The following is a 26794-nucleotide window of genomic DNA, read 5'->3' as shown; positions in this document are numbered from 1 at the left end:
CAATGGTTCTTCCATTGTACCTGTTGCTTTGCTTACAGCAGAAGATGAAAAACCCTGTAAGGCTCCCTTCTCTACTCTTTCCCAGAAGACTGCTCATCCATCAGCAAATGCGAGTTTTCCAATCTTCAAACCGTGTTGTGAATCCCCACCTTCCACCATGTCCAGCCCGCCATGTCGGTCCATGTCCTGACGCTCAGCTAGACACCAGATGGCGGAAATAGCTCCCTGATGTGTCTTCTTACCCCATCAACCACGAATCTTTTCCAAATAGCTGCCAGGAAAGTCCCTTCAAAAGTGAAGTCAGCATATTCCACCTTTCTCAATACCTTCCAATGACTTCCCAACTCACCCCAAGAGAAATCCAAAGTCTTTATCACGCCTACAAGGTCACACAGTGCCCGCTTCCTGTTACTTCTAGACCATACTTCCTACTCCTCTTCTCACCACTTTATTTACTTCAAAATCACAGCCTCCTTGACCTTGAACATGCAAAGCATAAACTGGCCTCAGTACCTTTGCACTTAAGGTCCCCCCTGCCTGGAACAATTGGCCCTCAGAAATTTTCTTTCTTTTTTTATTTTTTTAAATGTTTTTATTTATTTTTGAGAGAGAGAGAGACAGCATGAGCAAGGGAGGGTCAGAGAGAGAGGGAGACACAGAATCTGAGGCAGGCTCAGGGCTCTGAGCCATCAGCACAGAGCCTGACGCGGGGATCGAACCCACAAACTGTGAGATCATGACCTGAGCTGAAGCCGGACACTTAACTGACTGAGCCCCCCAGGCGCCCTGGCCCTCAGAATTTTCAAGGCTTACACCCTCCTTCCTCAGCTCTGCCAGAGTATCACCCCATCAGAGCAACAAACCCCCGTCCTCCTCTCCCGCTTTACACAGTCATGTCCTTCACAGCACTCCCCGCCTCCCACTATGGATTTATATCCATGTTGTTGATTGTCTTTCCCCCACAACAACGGAGCAAGTTCTCTGAAGATGAGGACTGATTCTTGTTCTCGGCTGTTCTCCTGCCTCCTAGAACAGGGCCTGCCACGAAGCAGATACTCATATTTGTAGAATGAGTGAGTCTTAGTAAATAGACATGCTTTACATCTAGTAAGGGATACACATTCTGGAAGGATACAAAAGAATCCCACAAAGTTCGCCTTTGAGAACGCACACTGGAGAGAGACATCGTTTACACTCCAGGTCTTGAAGCATTATTTGCATCATGTGCAAATCAAATCCTTAATCGAAAGTCTCCTTTTGATACTAACGCATCTCAAAGTGAGTCACAGTGTCCTCCCTCAGCTGCACGCCACTCCGTTCACTAGTTTAAAGAACTCTTCAGCTAGGGATAGGGCGCTGAGGACCACGTGTAAGGATCCCACTCTTCCAAGATCAGGCTTGCAGAGCATCTCTCCGCTTCCTACACTGTCGTTTCTTTCTTTAATGTTTATTTATTTTGAGAGGGAGAGAGCGAGGGCATGAGCAGGAAAGGGGCAGAAAGAGAGAGAGAGAGAGAGAGAATCCCAATCCCGAAGCAAGGCGCGAACCCACAAACTGCGAGATCATGGCCTGAGCAGACACCAGGAGTCGGGGCTCTTCAGGAGCCAAGCCACCCAGGCACCTCCCTACCCTGCAGCTCTACAAGCCCTCCCCATCCCCAGCCCGCACTCCTTCGGCTCTTCTCCACATGAGACTGAGGACAAAACGAAAGCCAGGAGCAGTTACAAGAGACTAAAGCAGAGTTGTCAGAGAAGCTGAAACATAATCTCAAATCTCTAGCCAGAGAGAAGTACTTCATCTATCTCATGAATAGTAAATCTGTTTTGAACTGAATCTTAAAATGTTAGGTTTTTTCCTTCCAAAACCCAGACCACATGTCTTCCTTAAAGGAGAATGGCGGTCTTCGACAATACTTAAAAAAAGAAGAAAAAAAAAAGACATAAAAATCAAGCACGTGTTTGGGGAGCATGCAGTCTGTTTACCAAGTCTGACAGATTTCTGAGGTTTATCAAATACGCCGGGAAGTTCTAGCAAATAGACCATGTATGGTGTGGTGCTGGGAGTCACTGATGGAGATTGCCACGTTTGCTGCATCCGTGGGGCTCTTCTGCTTGATGAAGAGACTTCATCTCATCAGTCAAGCTGCCTGAAACGCTAACTACCACGCTATGTGGCGGGATCCAAACCCTTGGAAATCGAGATGCAAATACTGTTGAACACGTCCGGTAGTCAGCGCCAGTAACCACGTCGTCGATGAGGAGATGTCATCCGTGTCTACATGGTGTACAGAGGTGCACACAGCGGCTCCCGTGCCTGCCTTTGCTCCACCTGCTGGACAGGTGCACTCCTCTTTGTGCGGGAGGCAATTTAACAGGCTCTACTGTTCTTCAGTGGGAGAGCTGTAACAGCATGTCCATGCTTTCCTAAACCCGGTACACAGAGTGCTGATACTTAAGTAAAGAGTAGCTAATGTCCAATAAGACAGCCGGCAGAGCAGTATCCTCGCCGATGGGCGTATGTCTTCCTATGAATCTGGGTCTGTACACCAGACGTCAGGGCACCTGGCCCCATGCTGTGCTGTCTAGTCTAGCCCTTGTTCCAGGGGTCAAGGAGCCAGCTCCTCGGAGTCACCTGAGACTCTGAGAGCCACTTTGAGAGCAGTGAACAACATCAACATCACTTGAGAACTTACTAGACCTTCAAATTCCAATCAATGCTCCACGGTGGGCCTGTGGAACAATGGGAGGTAAAGTCCAGTGACCTTCGGTTCAATAAGCCTTCCAGGTGACTGTGAGCCACTCTGGAGGGGAGGGGGACAACCACTGTCCCCAATCTCCCTTCCCCAATCTCTTCCCGGGTTCCCTGCGCCCAGCGCACCCCCCCACCCCCGCCACTGGGGCCTAGAAATCCTGTTTTCTACCTACAGAAAGTCCCCAAATTTGGTCCTCCCTCAATGGGTCAGTGCCCATTGAATACATGTCCTGGAATTTATATTCCTGTCCTGACTCTTTACTTGCTAATTTAATTCTGAGCTACTAAGCCTCAGTTTCTCCCTCTATGAAACCAACCTAATAATGTTATCAGTGAAACCCAAAATACATCAGTATTTTGGAAGGCAGTATAGCAACACCTATTTAAATAAAAAAAGTTTTTTAACGTTTTTTAATTTATTTTTGAGAGTCAGAGAGAGACAGCGCAAGCAGGGGAGGGTCAGAGAGAGAGAGGGAGGCACAGAATCTGAAGCAGGCTCCAGGCTCTGAGCTTGCTGTTAGCACAGAGCCCGACACAGGGCTCAAACCCACCAACCGTGAGATCATGACCTGAGCTGAAGTCGAATGCTAAACCGACTGAACCACCCAGGTGCTCCTAAATTTTAAATTAATAACCTTTACTTCAGTAATCCTGCTCCTGGGTTTAGAAAATTCAGCTAAATAGGGGCACCGGGGGGCTCAATCGGTTAAGCGACCGACTTCAGCTCAGGTCATGATCTCGCAGATTGTGGGTTAGAGCCCCACATCAGGCTCTGTGCTGACAGCTCAGAGCCTGGGGCCTGTTTCAGATTCTGTATGTCCCTCTCTCTCTGCTCCTCCCTTGCTCGCACTCTATCTCTCTCTGTCTCAAAAATAAATAAAAAAACATTAAAGAAAAAAAATGTTTAAATAAAAAAAGGAAATTCAGCTAAATAAATTATAGTTCAGAAAGTCAGTTAAGGTTACCATATCTAAGAACATGTATGTAAGGATGTGTGTTTTAGTATTATCAGTGACCCACAAAATCTGATATTCCCATAGACAGGCTTATTAATAAGTCAATATTACATTGAGACCCTGAAATAAAGCATTCCATTAAAAAGAATGAATAAGAGCAAGGTTGACAAATTCTTCTGTCAAGGGCCATAAAACAAGTGGCTTTGCAGGCCATATGGTCTCCATCATGCCAATGAATCAACTCTTCTGTTTCAGTGCGAAAGCAGCCATAACAACACAGCAATGGATGGACAGAGCTGAGCTCCAGTAAAACTTCACTGACAAAAATGGGCATGAGCCAGATTTTGTGCACGGACCACAGATGGCAAACCCTTAAATCAGACCTATGCTATGTGACTTTTAAGTCCTGTGTTTCCCAGATCAAAACCACAATGAGATACCACCTCACATCCGTCAGAGTGGTTAAAATTGACAACTCAGGAAACAACAGACGCTGGTGAGGATGTGGAGAAAGGCGAGCCCTCTTGCAGTGCTGGTGGGAATGCAACCTGGTGCAGCCACTCTGGAAAACCGTGTGGAGGCGCCTCAAAAAATTAAAAATAGAACTACCCAATGACCCAGCAATTGCCCTACTAGGAATTTATCCAAAGGATACAGGACTGATGATTCAAAGGGTTATAGTGGCACTATCAACAATAGCCAAATTATGGAAAGAACCCAAGTGCCCATATCTTGATGAAGGATAAAGAAGATGAAAAAAAATGAAATCTTGTCATTTGCAACAATGTGGATGGAACTGGAGGGTATTATGTTAAAGCGAAATAAATCAGTCAAAAAAAGACAGATATCACATGATTTCATTCATCTATGGAATTTAAGAAACAAAAGAGACAAACAAAGGGGAAGGGAAGGAAAAATAAGATAAAAACAGAGAGGGAGGGAAACCATAAGAGATTCCTAAAATACCGAGAACAAACTGAGGGTCGATGGGGGGTGAGGGAGAATGGGGGATGGGCATAAGGGGGGCACTGGGGATGAGCACCGGGTGTTGTCTGGAAGTGATGAATCACCGGGTTCTACTCCGGAAGCTCAGACTACCCTGTGGGTTAGCTAACTTGAGCATAAACACATTAAGTACTGTATTTCTGTTAGGGATTTACTCTTAAATGGGAAAAACAAAGCGGTAGTTTTAACAATCTGTAATAGGACCACAATTTCATAATAGAAACAATGACTCTCAAACACCCGCCTTATAATGTGTACCCACATGTGCAACAATCCACATGTGTCTCTAGATGTGGATTTCCATGCGGGATTATACGGATACGGAGAAAAACACGGAGAGACGAGTACAAACTTCTGAACCAGATTTAGCAGATGGTCAGAGGGGCAAAGGAAGGAATAGCTTCAAATAAATCACCAAGAGAGAGATGACTGTAGTACTTAGCCATCTCTACCATCATATTTTTGCAGTTAGTTAAATTCTACATACATGTGTTTCTATAAAAATAAATGAAACGGGATCCAAAAACCAATCCCTATCTCCTAGGCGAGCTGTGAAAATTAAATGAAGTACCGCATGCAGACCCTTAGCACAGAGCCAGATGGAGCCGTCTTTCAACTCGAATCATCCCTCTGTTAGATTAAGTTCCTTAACTGGGTTTGCCCCCGGCACACTGCCCGGCTCACAGCCCTGCATCTCCCCTGACCCTGTTCTGTGAATTCTATACTGGATGTCCTTCAGTTCATTCATCATTGCATCCATTTATATGCTCTGGGCACCACCTCTGAGCCACACACTAATGCTAGGGGCTGGAAACCTAAAAATGAAGAAACTCAGTTCCTCTGCTCCCCAGGATTTTAGGGTAAGTGGCCAGAGCGCTGAAAACCAGCTTTGGCCACGTGGCCCACCGTCTGTCTCCACAATGGCGCTCCCTCCTCTACAAATGAGAACACACTCTCTCCTAAGCAAAGCCCTCCTTTCCGGGGGTGGGGAGGGCAGGGGGTGGTGGAGAAGATTCTCTGCACTCACAGGCCTCATGCCTGGCATGATTCCCGGCACACGGGCGGCGTGTGGTCAGATGCGGTTCAGTGACTGGATCACTGGGTGAATGAGAAACCTCTACAGTCTACACTGCCTTTGCCACTTAATCCTTTCTTACTGCATGTCAATAATAACAACAGCTCAGGCTGATTTGTATTAAGCAGGTGATGAGCACAATGCCAAGCAATCCCTTGCCCACCTGGCAAGGTGTGTACTAATGAAACCCCCCTTGACTGAGCGAGGGACAATGCTAAGGGTGGTGAGTCATTTGCTCCGAGACGCTGAGCTGGAATTTAAGACCTGGCCTCTATTGCTCCAGAGCTAAAGTCCCATGGGTTCTTCTAGAAAGCCCTGAGTATGTTACAAAGGCCTTGAGCCTTAAAGGATGGGCTCACATCCTGCTCTTCAAGATAAAAGGCACCTGAACTTTATCTCCAAAGCTTAGAGAAATGGCAACTGGCTGAACCCCGAGGCTGCCAGGAGAGGGGCGCGCTCCGCCATCTTGAGCAACAGAATCTACCCATGAGCCTACCAGGCCCTCAGACCCTCACTGTCCCGGGGGCCTTCTCTCAAGTGGAAATCAGCAATCTGCCAGACACGTGGTCTTCCATGGCTTCCTAGTGAAACCCACGTGGCTGCCTGATCCTGATTCCGGCCAGACGCGTTTGGCACAAGCCACCCAAAGGGCTGCCTTTCCTTCCTCGGACTCCTTTCCCCCGTTCTGGCATCTGCGGGGAAAGTGACGAGTATTTCTATCATCGACACGCTAGCCAGACATCACAGAGGATCAATGAAGTGTCAGGGAAACAGAGAAAGCGGAGACTGACTTAGCGGATGTTAGAGAAGGAGAGGCTGAGAGACAGAGAAAAGAAAAGAAAGTGAGTAGGAGAGCGAGACGGTTTTCCTGCTACGGAAAAATGCAGCAGAGACTCCGACTTGGTGAACAGAACTCGCTAAAACAGTGCCTCCATTGTCACCCCCAGCTGGATAGAGCAGACTGTTAGTGAAATCAACCATTTGGGGCCAAATTTCCAAGTGAAGCAGTTTGCGGAGCACCAGATGCGCTCGGGTGGTTATTTTCATGGGGAATGAAAGAGATATGCATCAATTTATTCAGTCATCTGAATTCTCAGCCACATGCGTAAAACAAAATCCCTGCTCCCTTTGCTTCTGGTAACTTTTATGCCTCCTTCCTAAGGAAGTCCTCTCCGCACCCATGCATCGAAATTGACATCCTCAGGGACTATTTTCCATTGCCTCTTAAAGCAGACTGGTGTCAAACCTAGGGGTTGGTTTGGCATTGAGAGAGCTTGGGTTTATTTCTTTTCTCTTTTGCTTTTTCTCTACACTCATAAAATTGATCAGTGTGGCCTTCATTTTTGCTCATTCAACCAATGTTTACTAACAAGCACTGTCGACAGGCCTCAGGCGTATTACAGACACATGGGGACAAGCCCCTACTCTCTGGTCACTTCTAGCTCTGGTAGAACAGCTAGTTACTCAGTCAGCTTTTGAAGCTAATGCACGGGGCAAAAATCCCATATGGTCAGGCTGAACTCAATGACTCACCTCTACAGAAGCAGGTGATAAGATTCAGTGTCTGCGGGAACCGAGACCAGTGAGCAAAGGGGTGGTCTGTCTTACGCTTACTCCGGGCACAAGTCCATGGAGCGGAGGGGTGGGCTGGTGGGCAGAAATGCCTGGGCCGCAGAGATATGTCATCCTTTGTTTTGCTCTGTGCATATTTACAGGGTCCTGCATAGTTACAGGGTGCCAGCCACCCCTGCCGGAGGCCTGCGCAGAAGGCAGGGCCCTGACGTCATGGTCTGATGCTGTCATCCTTGCACAAACACCATCAGTATGTTAAGGAAACACCAAGCAACAGCACTCCGCCTATCACCCAAATTCCTGGTATAGCCCATTGATGTCCCCCTTGCTTCAACCTGGGTCTCTTGCTTCTGGCTCATCCCAGGCCAGTTGAGTGAGGAAAAAGGGAATCATGATACCAGTCACATCTACTGAATCTTACTGTGTCCCTGCCAAGTGCATCCCATGTACTAGTCCACATGAACCACACAACAGTGTGAGGCATGAACAGCATTACCATCACCCCTGTGGCATATAAGGTAAATAGGGCAAAAGGAAGCCATGGTGCCTAGCCCAGACGTGACATTGGATCCCAGACACACAGACCATCAAATTCTGGCCCAGCAGGTTCTCAGCCTCCCACTACTGACACGTGGGATGAGGTTACTCTTTGTTTGGGGGCTGTTCCACTCAGCGACATACCAGTCCCTGTGCACTAGATGCTGCGGGCATCCTTCTGATGGCCCCCACCTCCCTCCATGCCGACAACCAAAAATGATCCCAGATGCAGCCCAATGTCTCCCGGGAGGCAAAATCGCCAGCCTCGGAGAATCACTGGTGTGATTCTGAATCACACAGGGTGACTATAAATTTCAGCGTTCCTGGCTGCATCCAGTTGTCACCCTGCACCAGGGCCAGCCCCACCTGTGCAGTCACACAGAGTCCCACGCCTGATGTGAGGCTTTGCTGTCATCATCTTGAAAATCGTAATTTTTAAACAAGGGAACTTATGCATTTATTCTGAGTCAGGGCTACAAGTTACATAGTCAGTCTTGCTCTTAAGAAGGTCAACCTTGACTCAAAAGTGACCCAGCCTACAGTAACCCTATTGATGAGATGCGATAGAGCCTTTAAAAGCTCACCATGTGATTTTTTTTTTTTTGCCTTATTAGTTGAAAAATACAAAAGCCTGGTTTGCTCTTCTATACCAGGCTGCACAGGTAGTTGGAGTCATCAAGCAAGCACATCCATGCTTACATGTTTTACATTTTCCAACAGGTTCCCTGATGCATATCCACCCTAACACTCTCGCCGGTAAGAGCCAGCCTTCGCTGCCAGACAAATGGCCAAAATCTTCCATCAAAAGAGCGATCAAGGAAATAAACATCTTGGTCAAAACTATACAGGACAAGAGGTCTGCATTGTCTCCCTATACCAGGGGTTGCAAACTGAAACACCTACAGAAACATAAGTACTATATAACCCTGAAGGGTATCCACCCTCCCAGAATGGGAGCTGCTATTCTATTTTAACTCAGGCAGGCACAGTGTGACCAGATAGTCTCATTTTTTTCAAAAGATACAACTATGTATTTTATGTGAAATCTCCCATTTTAAACACTGAGAACTAATTTAATTTAAAAAAATTCTCCGTGCCAATACCTTGTAGACAAGATGTCCCTGCTCTGGACGTGTGAGGATTCTACCAAAGCTTCCTTACTGCCTGAAGCCAAACCAAGAGGTAACTTGTCCCGTCCCCCGCCCCAGCTCATCACATAACGTTGGAAGAACTGTATTTCATGCTTGGATAGGTTGATGAATATTTGGGTAGGAACCTATTAAGTAATCAATTTCCACTTCTGCAGAAACAATTGACTGGATCTTCCTAAAATGCTGAAACTTTCATAGTTGGTGACAATGGTCCATCCTGGCACTGCCCTTGAATACCTTCTCCATGGATCATTCTGGCTGTCAGATACTGGTCATACCCAACACTTTAATATCATGAAAAAAAAAAGAGCCATACAAGGCAAAGCAAGTCTGCTGGGGCAACCAAAAATGGAAACCCCTATTAAATGATCCCTTAAAATGACTGATTCTGCTTAAAAATCATAAATGGCCTCTGGTTTTACTCATACATATTCGGGATTATTGCTTTGCCATCAGTAAACTCCTAGGAGAAAAAGGAAATCCATGTGGCTTACAGGAGAGGGACTGATTAGTAATCTAAGCACATTTGTGACTAAAACCAGGGTGTAAAGGGGGAGTCAGTAAATGACAGCCTGTAGGTCAAATCCTGATGGCCTGTATTTGAATGGCCCAGAACTAAGAATGGTTTCTACTTTTTTTTAAGTAAAAAAAAAAGAGGAGGAGGAAATAATGAAGAGGGAGAAAACAGCAACACCATATGGGGCCCATAAAGCATAAAATATCTACCATTGTCGGAAAATATTTACCAACCCTTGGTGGAGATGGGTAAATCACTTACTTCCTAACATCTCAAAACTGATTAAAAATGGCTCTGAACCAATTCTGCTCATCTCTCTGTCCCTACCAGTCCCCCCATCTCTATCCTCTCTGCCATGACAGGGTTTTGGAAAACTCCATTACTCACCACTGCCCACCTGGTCACCCGATGCAGTCCCTGCTCTCACTACAACCTCTTCCCCTCCTATCATGGCTGCTGCTGTCTTACCCCCATAAAGCTTCCAACGGACTATTTACAGGGCTGCCATCTTAAACATTAATATTAATGAACACAAAAATAATTGATATAAATATTAAACAAAGTTACAACCTGTTAAGCAACATTCAGTGTGTTTCCTTTTCCTATAGAGGCACACCCACCAGCTGACAATCACCTTGCCAAGGTCCCAGAATCCTATAGCCATGAGGAGGAACTGGATAAGGCAGGGCAGTGTTTGTAGTGCCTGGGCGGCTCAGTCAGTCAAGCATCTGACTCTTGGTTTCAGCTCAGGTCATGATCTCATGGTTTGGGGGTTCAAGCCCCATGCTGGGCTCTGCACCAACAGTGCAGAACTTGCTTGGTATTCTTTCTCTCCCTCTCTGCCTTTCCCCTGCTAATGCACTCTCTAAATAAATAAATAAATAAATAAATAAATAAACTTTAAAAAACGTAATAACCAGGGAAAAGGACTATAAAAATTCACCCCTGCATGTCACAATTTATTAAGTTGTTAAAAGAGACTGAAAAGGATGTGCTTTGCAAATGGCATTTCCCCCCCTAAAACACCAGCACAAAAGTCATGGTAAATTTAAGGAAGAAGCCTGAGTTTCATCTGTTTCTGTCCTGTCTTTAGAGGAAATTCCTGGAAGTACTATTGCTGCATAAAGAGATGTATGGATTTAATTTTGATAAATAAGGACAAAATGCACTCTGGTGACATCATAGTGAACTGAGCTCCCAGAGCTCTATGCTGCATGCACCGAGGGGTATAGATCATAACTCCTTATCTAAATGTTAAGCTCCTTTAAAGATGCAAATGGTTTTTTTTTAACACTTACACTCTCCATAAGACAATGCTTTCTTGCAAGCAGTACATGGGTGTTTCCATAAAAAGTTTTTGAATCACAATTTTCATGCCAGGATGTGCAAGCGGTTTAATTTAGGAGGGTAAGAAAGCAATAACTGCTTTAAGCAAAACAATAAACAAAGAAGCAAACAAATAAATAAAAGAATGAATGAATGAATAAATCTGTCAGTTAATCCAATTAACCAGAGCCCACAAAGAGGAGAAGAGACAGAACCTGATTTTTCTGAGGGGTAGGGATGGGGCCAGAGGGCAGGTTGAGCTGAGGGAAGAGTGTTTATACAAATGAAACCACAGCAGAGAAGAGGTTATTTCAGTGTCCGAATAATAATGGAACTGATTCTATGATTTACTTGATCCTCTGTCTGTTAAAAAAAAAAAAGGAATAGTTCATGGCTTTTTAAATTTTTTTTTCTAATCTTCATTTATTTTTGAGAGAGAGAGAGACAGAGAGTGAGCAGGGGAGGGGCAGAGAGAGAGGGAGACACAGAATCAGAAGCAGGCTCCAGGCTCTGAGCTGTCAGCACAGAGCCCGATGCAGGGTTCGAACCCACGAACTGTGAGAACATGACCTGAGCTGAAGTCAGACACTTAACCGACTGAGCCACCCAGGCACTCCTATAGCTTTTTAAATTAGACTGAGTAAGAATTACTTTGGTTTCTAGAATTGTGGAAGAATGTTACTTGAATTCCCAAATTCATTACACTACATTTGCAGAACCAAGTTTGGAAGTAAACCGATCAATCAGGCAAACAAACAAAAAAAGAGGTCGCAGAGAATGGCTCAGGATAACTCTCAAACCTGGGTCCAGGCCAGGGCTCTAGAATGTGGGGGAGAAATCGTTTCTGGGGCCTGGATGACGTCACTACCACGGGGGGGAGGGCTAGATGTCACCCCCCTGGAGCCCACATGGACAGCCTGCTAACTTAGTCTTTCTCCACCTTGTCACTCGATGTGCCTTGAAGGAAATTCTGAAAACGACAGGCCCCTGGCGAGGAATGAGGAACATCCCACATACCGCCACTCCTTGTTCCAAAATTAGACTTTGTCACAGACACTGATCTCCAAGGTGGCAAAAATAGCAAGCTGCTTGAGGGAGTCCCGAGCTGTCCCGGCAGAGTCCCCGGCAGCCTCTCCAGCGGGGGCAGCTGGCAGCTGGCGAGCACACAAGTCCTTGCCGCTCAGTCTCATTCAACAGTTGGTCGGTCCCCTGACACTGCAGCCTCCGCCCCCCACCGCCACCCCGGCCACCCCAGCCAGCACTCCCTTAGGCAGCAGAACAACACACATCGCAGCGAGAACAGGAGAGAGGCATTTGAGACATAAGATGGCCATTTGGGGCCAAAACTACCCAAAGAAATGGGATTTCTTGTAGTAGTAACAGTGATTTCCGAAAGGTATGCTCTAAGTTGATAGATATTTCTGAAAGGCACTCTGGTATTCAGGGTAATTTGAAAGCACTAAGACAGCTCTTAGTGGGGACACACGAGGGATAGAAAAGCTTTCAAACTCTTCAAGGGAGTGAGGCACTGTGGCCCAGAGACAGCGGGTCAGGAACCAGACAAAAGGATCTTGGATTCCTGGCTCCCGTATTAATGAGCTCAGGGACAGCAGGCAGGTGACTGAACCATTCTGTGAGTGGTCTCATCTCTCTGTGAGAGGCTGTGATTCCTTCCAGGTCAAGGAAAACTCTCCAACTGCGAGCCCACAGGACCGTAAGCTTTGTATCTATTCACCATTACAGGCCGGAGCACAGAATAGAGCGCACCAGGCTCTCAATAAATATTCTGGAAGGAACAAGTGATTAGGAATGAATGAATGAATGAGTTTACCTTCCAGTCAAGCTGGTGATGAGGGAGGAAGCAAGTAATGTGCCTGGCATATGGTAGGAGGCTTGGTAAATGGTGCTGGCAACTACCGCCAATGAGACCAAAGGCAGATAGCGGATGGCCAGTAAATGCCCAGCATTATTAGCAAGACACTCTAAGGTGGGAAAATATTCAAAAGGGTGAAATCAAAGCACTAAATATTCTTCCAGAAGGTTGTGTGATGTGGGGACAGACGCCATGATGGTGGCCTCCATGGTCTACCCCCCAGGTGTTTGCACTCTATGACAGCCCCTCCCCCAACTATGAGAAGGACTTGACAGCGGACAGGATGTCACTTGTGTGGTCAGGACGTCTAGATTGTGGCCTCCGGCCTGCGAGGAGACGCTCCCTCTCGCTGGCCTTGATGAAGTGAGGGGGGTGTTGGGGAAGGCCATGCAGTAAAGAGCTGAGGGGGGCCTCCAAGCCACAGCCAGCAACCAACGGTGGCCCTCAATCATACCATTACACAAAACTAACCCCCCCATAACCACGTGAGTTTGTGGGTGTATCCTTCCCCATTCTAACCTTGAGACGATCCAGAAGCATCTCAACCTTGTCAGAAACTAAAGCTGGGGGCCCAGCTAAGCCAAGCCAACATGCCTGCCCCACAGCACCTGTGGGATAATACACGTGTGTTGCGTTATGGTGCATTGTGAGTGGTGCTTGGTTGTACAGCAAATGAAAACGAAGGCATGGAGTAATCCAGGCAAGACATCGATTGGCCACAGCATGGGCCATCGAGGCTCAGAGAAGGACCACTTGCTAAGAGGAACCACGGGGAGAGGCAGGGACCATGGGGAAGTGACGGCCCGCAGGACTGTGCTCATCTGATGGCTGCTGCCATGTGGGGACATGACATCAAGGCCATCAGACCTTCTCTCTTCAAGATAACACGGAAATCTGAGTTTTAGGTGAAATCTCTCAGCTTTTAAATGTTGGCCACAAAATTGGAATTTTTAGAACAGCACTAAGCTAATCTCATGTAGGAGGAAAAAAAATAGGTCTGGGGCATCATTGGGAGATACGGAGAAAAGTGGGGGCTATACTGGGACACCCACTCCAAATTCCAGCTTCCAGGCTGGTGGCCTTGGCATTCCACATGGCAGTGGTTGTAGGCTTACAAAGTCCTTAAAATACTGCTTGTTACACAGTAGACAGAAGATACATTTTTATTATTACTGACATCATTACTGGACTAGTTTCCTATGGCTGTTGTAACAAATTGTCATGACTTGGTGGCTTAAAGCAACATAAATCTATCTTCTTACAGCTCTGGAAGCCAGATGACCGAAAGTCAGTTCACCAAGCTAAACTCAAGGTGTTGGCCAATCTGGGTCCTTCCGGAGATTCTGGGGCAGAATCTGTCCCCTTCCTTTCCAACACCCAGGGCACCCACATCCTTTGGGTCGTATCTCTCTCTTCCATCTTCAAAGCCACCGGTACACAACCCAAGTCTCTCTCTCCCTCCCTCTCTCTGCTCCCATTATCACATCACGTTCTGACTCTATTTCTTCCTGTTTCTCTCCTATGAGGACCCTTGTGATGAGACTGGATCCACCCAATGACCTCAGATAATCTCCCCATCTCAAGAGTCTTAAGTTGGTCACATCTGCAAAGTCCCTTTTGCCACGTAAAATCACATTCACGGGTTCCAGGGATTGGGACGTGACATCTTAGGGGCCATTGTTCAGCCTATCCCTATTGCTATGATTGCTGCTGCTGCTGCTGTTGGTGTTACTGGACCCACAGGCTTCCTCTTTGTGACCGCTGGGATTTAGGTCACAAGTCTGGTCCAAACCAATTCACTTAAGGCTACAATTTTGAGCTGGCACAGGTCCTGCGGTAAAGCGTCCATCTATAGCGGCAGTCTTGGGAGTTTTACAACAGAAGCATCCAATGGGGGGTTAGGGGGTCCTAATAATGAGGCTAAACCCAGCAGTTAGCATCATCACCTTTCTCATATATGACCTTGACTATCAGAGAAGCCGGTAGTGGCGTACATGCAGTTCCTTGTTGAGAAAATAGCCAGAGCTATGTGGCTCCATCGCCAGGGACCAGGAGGTAAAGAACTGGCCCCTGGGAGGGTGGCCCAGCAGGGCTGTCTTCATTAATTTCATTGTCCTGTGGCACCTCTTTCCTCCCCAAATCAGGGGTTGGTTCAAGTACATGAATTTTAAGAATTTCATAGTCACCCTGTAACTTCCTTGAGATTCGGATCTCATTTTGATACTGACTCATTTCCATCTAAAATCGAATGTTGTTGCTTTAAAAATCACACGCATTTTATGGAACTTGTTAAGCATACAGCAAATTAAGAGCAAACAACATTATTTGCCAGTTAAATTTGCAAAGGGGTGATCTAAATGGATTACTCATATTCCTGATTAATTTTTAGTGGAAGTAATGAGGAGGCTGTAAATGGAAAAACATCCGCATGAAGAACTTGCCTTTCAAGCACAAAACAATTTATGCTAATTGATGGCTTTACCAATAAGGTAATCTTGGAAAAACTTATTCAATGTTTAAAGGCATCTAATGGGATAGCTATACAACTTTAAAGCAATGACATGTTGCCGTATTAAGTTCCAAGTGGCTTGAATTCCACTTTATTTTTTTAATGTTTTTGCTTATTTTTGAGAGAGAGGGAGACAGAGCATGAGCTGGAGAGGGGCAGAGTGAGAGGGAAACACAGAATCTGAAGCAGACTCCAGGCTCTGAGCTGTCAGCACAGACCCTAACATGGGGTTCGAACTCATGAATCACGAGATCATGACCTGGGCTGAAGTCAGACGCTCCACTGACTGAGCCACTCAGCCACCCCAAATTCTACTTTACAACTATCCATCTGTCCATCCATCCATTCATTTATCTATCTTTATTGCAATATCCAGAACTGGTAACCATATGGATAAATGGTTACTAAGACTGTATTAGTTCAAAAAGAATATTTTGAAATAGGAAGAAAAATCAAGAGAAGAGTATTTCATGATATGTGAAAATTACATGAAATGTGAATTTTGGTGCCCGTTAACAGAGTTTCTTTGCAACAGACCTACATCCCTTGATAATGTTTTTACCTATGGATGCTTCTAAACTACAATGACAGAGTTAAGTAGCTATAACAGAGACTTTGTGTCTTAGTTCACAAAGCCCCAAATATTTACCAGCTGTCCCTTTACATAAAATTTTGCTTCTCTCTGCTCAAAATCCCAGACCACTGCATGAGCAAGCCATTTGGGAATAATCTGAGGTTGTTTGGGGACGGATCATCTTACTGGTATGCCTTTCCTCCTCTTTAAATCTAACCACCTCACATGTTTAAGTCATTAATTGGCAAACTACCCTAACCGTACCATGCCAATCCAGTTCCTTTTGGTTTTGCAGATTTCCTTCCAGAAGTGAAGCTCTATGGGTGTGTTGGCAGTCACGATGCATGACTTGCTTTATTTAACTGTTGTGCATTAATTTAAGATCTTGTGAATTTATTCTTCTTAAAGAAGAAATTGGGGCACCTGGGTGGCTCAATCGGTTAAGCGTCTGGCTTCAGCTCGGGTCATGATCTCACGGTTTGTGGGTTCGAGTCCCACGTCGAGCTCTGTGCTGACAGCTCAGAGCCTGGAGCCTGCTTCGGATTCTCTGTCTCCCTCTCTCTCTGACCCTCTCCTACTCATGCTGTCTCTCAAAAACAAATGTAAAAAAAATTTTTTTAATTAAAAAAAAAAGAAGACATTCATGAATCATCATTCTCTGTGCAAGTCACAGTTCCTAACACAATGCAATGAACAGAATACGTGTTCCCACCAAACCTCTATGTGTATTTGTGTTTGTGATATCTTTATGCAATGTTTGTGAAGGCTAATCAGCCGGAGATGGGAGACGCACGGCTCTGGGAAGAAAGGAGCCTCCACACAGGTTTCTCATGGCCCACAAAGTGCTACTGTTTTATTGTTGGTTTTAACTGGAATTAATTTCCAAGAGTTACAAACAACAAGATATTGTATACAGACTCAAATCCTAGACTTTTCTGGAAAAAAAATCGAGAGATGTCCTACATGGAGCCCAGAGTCTCATGTCAACAGTCTTCTGGTTTTGGGCTTTTGATATTTCACCCCTTTTTCCCCTCAGCTCTCTTCCCTCTGCCCCTGTTGAAATACCATCTGGTACTCTATAAACATATAAACACACATAACATGCATACAAACAAACATGAACAGGTAGATCACCTACAACGTTGTGTCTGTGGATGTCCATACGCATCCAAATTCATTCTGATGAACATACTCACTGCAACAGACTGATGATTACGTCCCCTCCCAGAATCCATATACCGAAATCTTAACCCCCCTAGGTGATGGTGGTAGGAGGGAGGGCCTTTGGGAGATGACTGGGTCATGAGGGCAGAGGCCTCACAAATTGGGATTATGAAAGAGACCCAGGAGAGACCCCTCGCCCCATCCATCAGCGAGACACAGAAAGACTGTTGTCTGTGAACCCGAAAGTTGGTGCCACCAGACACTGAGTAGGCTGGCACCGTGATCAAGCTATCAGCGAGAAATAAATAAATTTCTGTTGTTTACAAGCCACTCAGTCCTATGTTATTTGCCATAGGAGCCCAAGCTGACCATGACACACACGTAATAATACCAGGCACAAAGCAGACAAACGGGGATCTATGGTTACCATGTTACCAGCTGGCTCTCCAGGCTTTGCAAAGATGGCATTTAATCCAAGTAATACACGGTTGAGTACAGGAGCAAGCCAGCTGCTCAAATAATGCTGGCCATAGTTTTCAGCATAAAGACGCTAAAATTGCACTCTGCGGAAGTATGTGTGCGCATGGTGGTAAGGAAGGAATTCCAGACCTACCATTGAGTTCTTCACGCTCTGCAGCAGGCGCTCGTGCTGCTCGGCTATCGCCAAGGCAGCGGAGTGGACTTTCTGGTAGATGGCCTCCCCATCTCGTGTTTGAAAGATAAACAGCCCTTCCCCAGTTTCACACATCCTGTGAAAACAGAAGCAAAAAGTTCCTGAAAATTCAGTTCCGAGAAGTTCCATGCACCTGGAATACGCCATGAAACCAGACCCATTATTTCACACGAGATCGGGATTCTTGTTCACGTGCGCTAAGCAAAGTCAACCAGAATCAGAATTTCCAATTAATTGTTGTCAACATGGGCAGAAAACCATTCATTCTAGGCTAACTCTGTGCTAATTTTTTTTTTAATCAAGGAGCAAAGGTTAATAAAGAGCTGTTTCTTGATTCTAAGTATAATCCCAGTATTTTGCCTTCCTGCTCTCAAAGACAGCTGTGCACCTGGGTTCCCATTACTGTCTATGAATCAGAAGTTCATCAGGAGCTCTGCCATCCAGGGGCACCTGGATGGCTCAGTTGCTTTGGCTCAGGTCATGATCTCATGGTTTCTGAGTTCAAGCCCTGTGTCAGGCTCTGTGCTGACAGCTCAGAGCCTGGAGCCTGCTTTGGATTCTGCATCTCCTTCTCTCTCTGCCCCTCCCCCACTTGTACTCTGTCTTTCAAAAAAAATGTTAAAAAATATTTTTAGATAAAATTAAAGAAACTCTGTCATCCAGCTCAGCGATTTAAGAGGGATTCAGTGACTCCTAGATTCTGTTCTTTCCTTATAGACAATGGCTTTAAGGATTCTTTCATTTCCAAAATCAATCTGGATTCTTTTTTTTTCCCTCACTTTACCCACTTTTATGTTGGATACTTACTCCAGCTTTCAAAGTAGTCCCCAAAGCTCCAACAGTCTTTCTTATGACCTTACACTAACAGAAACAAGTTGATGGAAACCTAGAGAAGGTAAAATCATTAAAGTTGGGCCTTTCCAATGTTCTTTGTGAAGATAAGGATTCAGACACGAGAACACAGTGGTCATAGATACAACAGTTTTGAATTTCCCAGGAGTTACTTTGCCTGAATGATAAACCTGTCACTCCAAGCCACCAGGTTATGCGATGGGTCAAGAATCTAGAAGAAAATCAGGAGCTCAGGAAGCACCGGGAAATTCACTCATTCATGCACAAAGCAAGTATGTGTCGAGGAAGAGTGAAATGCGGGCTCCAGATTGCCTGGCCAGGCTTGCCCCCGGCCAGCTTTGTTAGCCAGGACATGTTACTTAGCCTCTCTAAGTCTGTATTTCCATTTGTGAAATAAATTGGAGGATAACAACCAGCACGTAAGTGTATTGAACGTGTCAGACATGATATGTAAAGTGCACAAAGGAGATCTTTCACTTGACGCGCACCTCCGTTATTCCCCCGGAAAGTAAGCTCCAGGCAGACCAGATCTGCCCCATGTGCTTGCAGATCTTCTGCCCGTGCCTACAACAGGGTGTGACCTATAAAGGACGTTCAGTAAATAACTGGAGAATGAACTGGCAAATAGAAGATGGTGCTAGGAAAAGGCGTAATTAAGAACTTGACCCTGGCTTCCTGGAGGAGTTTTATTGAACCTGAGGCTACCAGAAGAGAAGGGAGGAAGAGCAGTCCGACAAAGAGCTGCACAGAGAATGCCCTGAAGTGGGATGGAGGCGAGTGACACACTAGAGAGCGGGTGGCCAGAGAGGGGACAGCTCTGGGACCCAGCGGGAGCTCCCGTAGATGACAGGCTTCGCTCGGCGAAGTCACCACCCCCACCACAACCCTTCCCACAGACACAAATGCCCAACTTCGGAAACTGTCCCCTTGCTGTGCCAGTGACATGTCACACCAACATATCCTACTGATATGGGATTGAACTTCCGAAAACCAAAATAAATGATCCCACAGTGGACAGTATAAATAAGCAAACATATGAGATGGGAATGCCAGTGGGTTCCACAGTCCCTCACTTGCAAGATGTATTCTGTGCATGTGCGTGTGCGTGTGCGTGTGCGTGTGCGTGTCCCTGTGTGTTTAGAACATTTGGACACTGTTATGAGCAGGATGCATCTCATACTCAACATGTATATTTATGACCCTCTTCTCTCCACTCCCACGAAGCAGTTATTAAATCAATGTCACATTTCACATCTGCAATTACATATTCTATTTGAAAGAATAAGGTACTTGTCAGACAAACTAAAGCAAATCACAAGAGCTTCAGCAATGGATGTAATGGTAAAGAAACAGGCATTTTGCCCTGAGAAGTTTATAATTTATCTGGCTAAACAAGATCTATGTGAGTGAACAGGTTCAAGACTAACAGCTCGGTGCCCTGATACAGGAAAGGGGTGGGTGTCGATGTTACTTGGTAACAAAGAAAATTAGGAAGCCAAAAATGTGAGGGAAACAGATCAGAGGCACTTTGCAGGAGAGACACAAAATTAGGAGCAAAACCTTGCAGAAGTGAGGTGAACATATGACTCCTCCCCTCTGTGGCTGTAGATGCCGGAGACACTATGGTTAAGAAAATTCACACAGACGGGCACCTGGGTGACTCGGTCTGGTAAGCATCTGACTTCAGCTCGGGTCATGATCTCAAGGTTCTTGAGTTCCAGCCCCGTATCAGGCTCTATGATGACAGCTCAGAGCCTGGCCCCTGCTTCAGATTCTGTGTCTCCCTCTCTCTCTGCCCTGCACCCATTCACACTCTGTCTCTCTCAAAAATAAACATCAAAAAATTTAAAAAAGAAAGAAAATACACACAGAGAAACACAAGATGAAGTAAAAAAAGGTTTAACAGCATGGGTTTGGGAGGCCCCATCTTGCAGGAAAACCTGGAGATTTTCCTTGTAGTACAGAACAGGGGGTCTCTCTACTGGTGCACTGGACATTGGCAATATCGTATGGCCGGAGAGTTCTTTGTTGCGGGGACTGTCCTGTGCATTGTAAGATGTTTAGCAGCATCTCTGGCCTCTACCCACTGGATGACAGTAGTATCCCCTGGTGGCAACAATGAAAAATGTCTCCAGACATTGATAAATGTCCCCAGCTGAGAACCAGTGAAACAGACCACAAATGAGGAGTGGAGGGAGCACCTCACTCGGGATTCACCATGGACGGGATTCACACTGAAGCAGAGAGGACATCCTGCACCTGCGGTCTGTGGGGTCTTGTCTGTTGTGATCATTGGTATCATCGCCTACTGGATCTCAGCTTCAGACAAGGTGGCCCTGGACTCTGCTAGTGCGTGTGGAGGTGTGTGTGTGTGTGTGTGTGTGTGTGTGTGTGTGTGTGTGTGTGTGTGTGTGTTGGCTGGAGGTCAGGTAATTGAGGCTGCCTCTAACATAATGATTTTCCCGTCCTTCGCTGAGACCAGTGCGGGGAGACACAGAAACCAACGTAAGACACGATGTGATGTGTCACTGAGCCACTCCAGCTTCCGAGCACCTCAGTGATCCTCATACAACTTTCATTTGCTTGTCAAATCTTTGGGCCACCTTATTTGAGACTTGTTCAATCAACTCGGTTTTCTTTCCCCTTAAACGAATATACTGTAAATGAGTCACCGAATCAATATCACAAGCCAGTGTGCTCTACCCTAAGTTGAAGGCAGACGTGAAAATAAATACAGTGGGGGCACCTGGGGGGGCTCAGTCAGTTGAGTGCCTTTGGCTTGGGTCATGATCTCACAGTTCGTGGGTTTGAGCCCCGTGTCGGGCCCTGTGCTGACAACCGCTCAGACCCTGGAGTCTGCTTGGGAGTCTGTGTCTCCCTCTCTCTCTGACCCTCCCCTGCTCACACTGTCTCTCTCTGTCTCTCAAAAAAAGTAAATAAAAGACATTAAAAAATTAAAAAAAAGAAAATAAATACAGTGCAAACAAAATATGTTATTAAACTCTAACCATATCTTCTCATCAAAGACCTAAGGTGGGTGTTTGCTCACTCGTTAGTAACACAGGTAAAATAGAAAGTGTTAGGTGTTCAAGATGTGCCAACACCTCACTGAAATGTTTCTCTATAATTCAACCAAAAGGATCAAAAAGGTAATTAAGAAGAACTGGGTGGCTCAGTCAGTTAAGCATCTGACTCTTGGTTTTGGCTTGAGTCATGATCTCATGGTTCATGAGTTTGAGCCAAGTCCAGCTCTGAGCTGACATGCAGAGCCTGCTTGGAATTCTCTCTCCTTCTCTCTCTGCCCTTCTCCTGATGATGCTCTCCCTCTCTCAAAATAAATAAAACTTTAAAAAAAAAACTAAAAACAAAAAGAAAATGACTTTTCACTGTGAGATTCCGTTTACTTAAAGTTATGTCTCCATCATTGACAGGACTCCCACATCTGGGGAAGCCGGGCTGGGTTTCTGCAGCTGTGTGCCAGGTGGTATGCGACAGCAGTATGGACAACAGGAAGCCTCATCCAGTTCCCTCATATGCTGGAATGATGGCCAAGTCTCTTGACGTCTCTCCAAGTTTCCACCGACAAACCTTTCAGGAAAACGCGGTTTATCTTTAGCAGAGGATCTCAAGTCGAGGTAAGCATCTAATGAGGATTTGTTATCATTTGAACCCTTTAAAATTCAAAGCCAGTGAGAGGTGGTTCCTTGGGGAAAATGTCAGGAGGGAGACACAGTCACATCTTTGGACGGAAACAGTGGGTCATGACAGCCCGGGACAGTGGGAAAGCAAAGACAAGACGCATGGCAGCGGGAGGTATGTCCCTGGGGAAGAAAGTCTGTGTCTGAGGCTCAGGAGCTATGAACACATAGGAACACAAACCTCTTCTTTGAGAACGGAGATATAAATTCAGGAATATGATTCTCCCTTTAAGAAAAGCAGCAGCTTTCATTAAACAAAGATCATAATGCAAATGACTGGGGGGATTTGTTTCTCCAGCTGCAGCGAGGTAGCAAACCTTGAACAAAGCCCATCAGCTCAGTGAATGAGAAAGATAAGGTTCCAGTCCAGAAGATAAGCTGCTGTCCCTCCTCCGGTGGCTCCACCATCCTTGTCACCAGGGTTCCTAACGGTTCCCTTAAATGTGCACAGAAGCTGCCGTGATCACTTTTTAATTTTTAACAAATTTTTTAGATGTTTTTATTTATTATTGAGACAGAGAGAAACAGAGCATGAGTGGGGGAGAGGCAGAGAGAGAGGGAGACACCGAACCCGAAGTAGGCCCTAGGCTCTGAACTGTCAGCACAGAGCCTGATGCAGGGCTCGAACCCACGAACTGTGAAATCTGACCTGAGCCAAAGTTGGAGGCTTAACCGACTGAGCCACCCAGGTGCTCTCCTTTTACATTTTTTTATTTTAAAATTTTTTTAATGTTTTTAATTTATTTTTAATACAGAGAGAGACAGAGCATGAGAGGGGGAGGGGCAGAGAGAGAAGGAGGCACAGAACTGGAAGCAGGCTCCAGGTTCTGAGCTTGCTGTTAGCACAGAGCCTGACGCGGGGCTCGAACCCACGAACATGAGATCTGACCTGAGCCGAAGCCGGAGGCTTAACCAACTGAGCCACCCAGGCGCCCCTTAAATTTTTTTAAAAAGGTTTTTAAAAAATGTTTACTTATTTATTTTTGAGAGAGAGAGAGAGAGAGAGAAAGAGAGAGAGTGAGAGAGACCATAAGCAGGGGAGGGGCAGGAAGAGAGGGAGAGAGAGAATCCCAGGTAGGAGCCCATTGATCAGCACAGAACCCAGCCCAATCCAATGCGGGGCTCAATCACATGAACCCTGAGATCATGGCCTGAGCTGAAACTGAGAGTCAGACTCTTAACTGACCAAACCACCCAGGCATCCCCCACTCCATTATCACTTTTTAGATTTAAATTCTAACCCTACCTGTGTAGACTTGAGAGTTTATGAAAACCAAACCAAACCAAAACAATCCGAAGTCATAACACGTGGCTGGTGTAAGAGACACCGGTAGTTTATTAACACGTCTGTTCTTAATCATGTAACATGTGAAGTCCAAGAAACACTTTCCCCCATGTTTGCTTCACCATGTGATGCCCTGACCTAGACCTTAGGGAGCACTGCCTCCCGCCACCCTGCTCTTCCCGCTGTAGTGCTCTATAAGCCGTAAGAGGAAATAGAAGGGCTTCTCATGGTTTCTAAACCCAAACACCATGTGTGGCTTTACTGATTCCCCAGAGAGCGGAAAGCCAGGAGAGCCACAGAGGGGAACTTCTGAACAAACCCTGAAGTTCACGTGCCCCACACTGAAGTCTGATCACCCCCACACTGCCCCCCTCCCCGGCAACTCCTGTGCACTTTCAAAGGCTCTCAGAGGACCCGGATTCCTCTCTGTCTCCTCACCCACGTCCAGTCACTCAGTCATCCTTGGGGCATTCACTTCCTGACAGGTCAGTGTGCAAACACCTAAGCCCACGTTCATTGCTACCCACATCCTCGCAGCAACTCTTGTCCTCACCGTGAGCACTACCGTGCCCCCTCCTAACTGATTTTAGTCTGAGTTGAAGAAAAAGAAAATTCAGACCATGTCACTGCTTTGCTAACCACTTCCTGTGTAGGGAAAAAAAATTTAACCTTGTCCGAAAGATCTGGTCTAGAGGCGCCTGGGTGGCTCAGTCGGTTAAGCGTCTGACTTTGGCTCAGGTGACGATCTCACAGTTCATGGGTTCGAGCCCCGCATCGGGCTCTGTGCTGACAGCTAGCTCAGAGCCTGGAGCCTGCTTTAGATTCTGTGTCTCCCTCTCTCTCTCTCTCTGTCCATCCCCTGGTCATGCTGTCTCTCTCTCGCTCAAAAATAAATAAAATGTAAAATAAAAAATTAAAACAAAACAAAAGATCTGGTCTAGCCTTTGCCAACCTGGGAGGTAATTTGTGTTTGCCTGGATTCTTGGGTTAGACAAATAGTAACAACAGGATTTAGAGTGAGGCTTCGGGTCATGTGCTAGCAACTGACCTGGAGGCTAAGAATGGAGCCCAATAGGAACTCTACTCGCGGTGGCTGTGAGCGCCCCCGGCTGACCACGCTCCACGTACAGTGTTCTGACTCCACAGAGAGAAGACGCAGAGTATCTGCGCTGGGCACTTCTCTGCCCCCCGCTTTTGCTCTTCCCTTATCTGATGTTAATGACTCCGTATCCTTCAGTGTTAGAAGCTTTGACCACCAGTTCCATAGAGGTCAGTGAGCGCCGAGTCGTTCGAGCAAATTACGGAATCTTTGGTCGTCGTGGGAACCCTCTGACTTGTAATTGGGGTCAGAAGTCAGGAAGGTCATGGAGACTGTTCCTTCAAAGCTTGCAGGGGTCCCCAACGCCCCCACCCACAATGGCTGCCCAACCAAGATGAAAAGCCAAATTCTTTACAGTGGCTCCAAGCCCCACACGGCTCGACACTGCTCTTCCTTTACAAACATTATGTCCCCTCCCTTATTTCCACTCCAGTCACGTCAGCCTCCTGGCTCTCTGCACCTTCCACGTCTACCCTGCTCTGCACCTTCTCCCAACGTCTTTCTTCTGGCTGGAATGCTCCCCCCTCCACGATGCCTCCTGGGTCTTTTGTCGGCATCACTGACTCGGTTTGCAAAGCTGGTCCTGCTCACCCTATTTAAAATTGAGCCTCCCTCCCCACTTTGGGCACTTTCTATTGAATGGTTTTATTATTTTCTGTGGCCTTACACAATCTAACACCTATTTTGCTTTTTAAAATGTCTATTATTGTTCAAATCTCCTTTTCTCCACAGAGTGAATTTCACGATGAGAGAACACGTGTATGCTTTATGCACTGCTATGTCCGCAGTGCTTGGAACCACATGAGGCTCCTAGGGGAATTCAACAAACGTTTGATGAAAGAAGACTCTTCTAGAATGTGAGGTAGCAGTACGTGTAAAGTGGTCACGTACACCAGTGGATCATCACCCACAGGAAGATGGCTGCGTTATGTAGATGGCCAACAGGTACATGAAGAAATGCCCAGTGTTACCAGCCATCAGGGAAATCCAAACCAGAATAAGATACCACCTCACTCCTGTTAGGACGGCTGTTAGGGAAAAGACAGATAACAAGTGTCCGTGAGAATGTGGAGGAAAGTATAGAGACCCTTGTGCTCTGTTGACAGGGATATAAATTGGCACAGCCTTGTGGAAAACAGTATGAAGGTTCTTCAACAAATTAAAAATAGAACTACTGTATCATCCAGCTATTCTAGCTCTCAGTATCTATCCAAAGAAAATGAAGTCACTATCCCAATATGTGAACCTCATGTTCACTGTAGTTTTGGTTACAATGGCCAAGATGTGGAAACAGCAGAGTGTCTACCAATGAATAAAATGCATAAAGAAAATGTGGCGTGTATGTGTACACACACACACACACACACAGAATGTAATCTCAGCCATAAAAAAAAGAAGGAAATCCTTCTATTTGTAATAACTTGGGTGGACTTTGAGAAGGGAAATAAGATGTCAAAAAGCAAATTCCAGACGATCTCACTCTCTCACTTGTGTGTGTAATAGAACAGAGCTGAACTCACAGGAACAGATGAGTAAACAGTGGATACCAGGGGCTGGTAGATGGCAGTGGGGAAGATGAGGAGATGATGGTCAAGGGGCACAGACTTCCAGTGAGAAGATGAAGAAGCTCCGGGGATCTAAGGTCAAGCATGGCAACTACAGTCAACAATACTTCATCGTGTCCTTGAAGGTCACTCAGAGAGTAGATCTTTTTTGTTTGTTGGTTTATTTTTTTTTTTGAGAGACAGAGAGAGACAGCGTGAGTGGGGGAGGGCCAGAGAGAGAGGGAGATACAGAATCTGAAGACGGGCTCCAGGTTCTGAGCTAGCTGTCAGCACAGAGCCTGACTCGGGGCTTGAACACACGAACTCTGAGATCATGGCCTGAGCCGAAGCCGACACTTAACTAACTGAGCCACCCAGGCGCCCCAAGAATAGATCTTAAATGCTTTCACCACACACACATCATGTGAGGCGATGGAGGTATTAACAGACCTTATGGTGGTAATCCCTTGGCAATATATACTTGCACACTTTAAACTTAAACAATGTTATATGTCAGTTAGACCTCAAGAAAACTGGAAAAGTAAGTAAGTAAAATAAAAAATACACACAAAATTTTTTCTCAAAAAAGATGGCCACAGGGGCGCCTGGGTGGCCCAGTCACTTAAGCATCAG

General features: G+C 46.0%; 1 protein-coding gene across 1 annotated transcript in view; it reads right to left on the bottom strand.

Annotated features, from left to right (window-relative positions):
• DOK5 (docking protein 5) overlaps positions 1–26794 on the bottom strand; it is a 161269-nt gene that overhangs the window by 21824 nt on the left and 112651 nt on the right. Inside the window, exon 6 of the mRNA XM_029917093.1 lies at positions 17624–17759. Coding sequence (XP_029772953.1) covers positions 17624–17759 — 136 coding nt within the window. The remainder of the gene's footprint in view (positions 1–17623; positions 17760–26794) is intronic.

The sequence above is a fragment of the Suricata suricatta genome, chromosome 12 (assembly GCF_006229205.1).
Source record: "Suricata suricatta isolate VVHF042 chromosome 12, meerkat_22Aug2017_6uvM2_HiC, whole genome shotgun sequence".
NCBI lineage: Eukaryota > Metazoa > Chordata > Mammalia > Carnivora > Herpestidae > Suricata > Suricata suricatta.
Note: the sequence above shows the minus strand (reverse complement) of the source record. Positions and strands in the feature narration are given on the sequence as shown.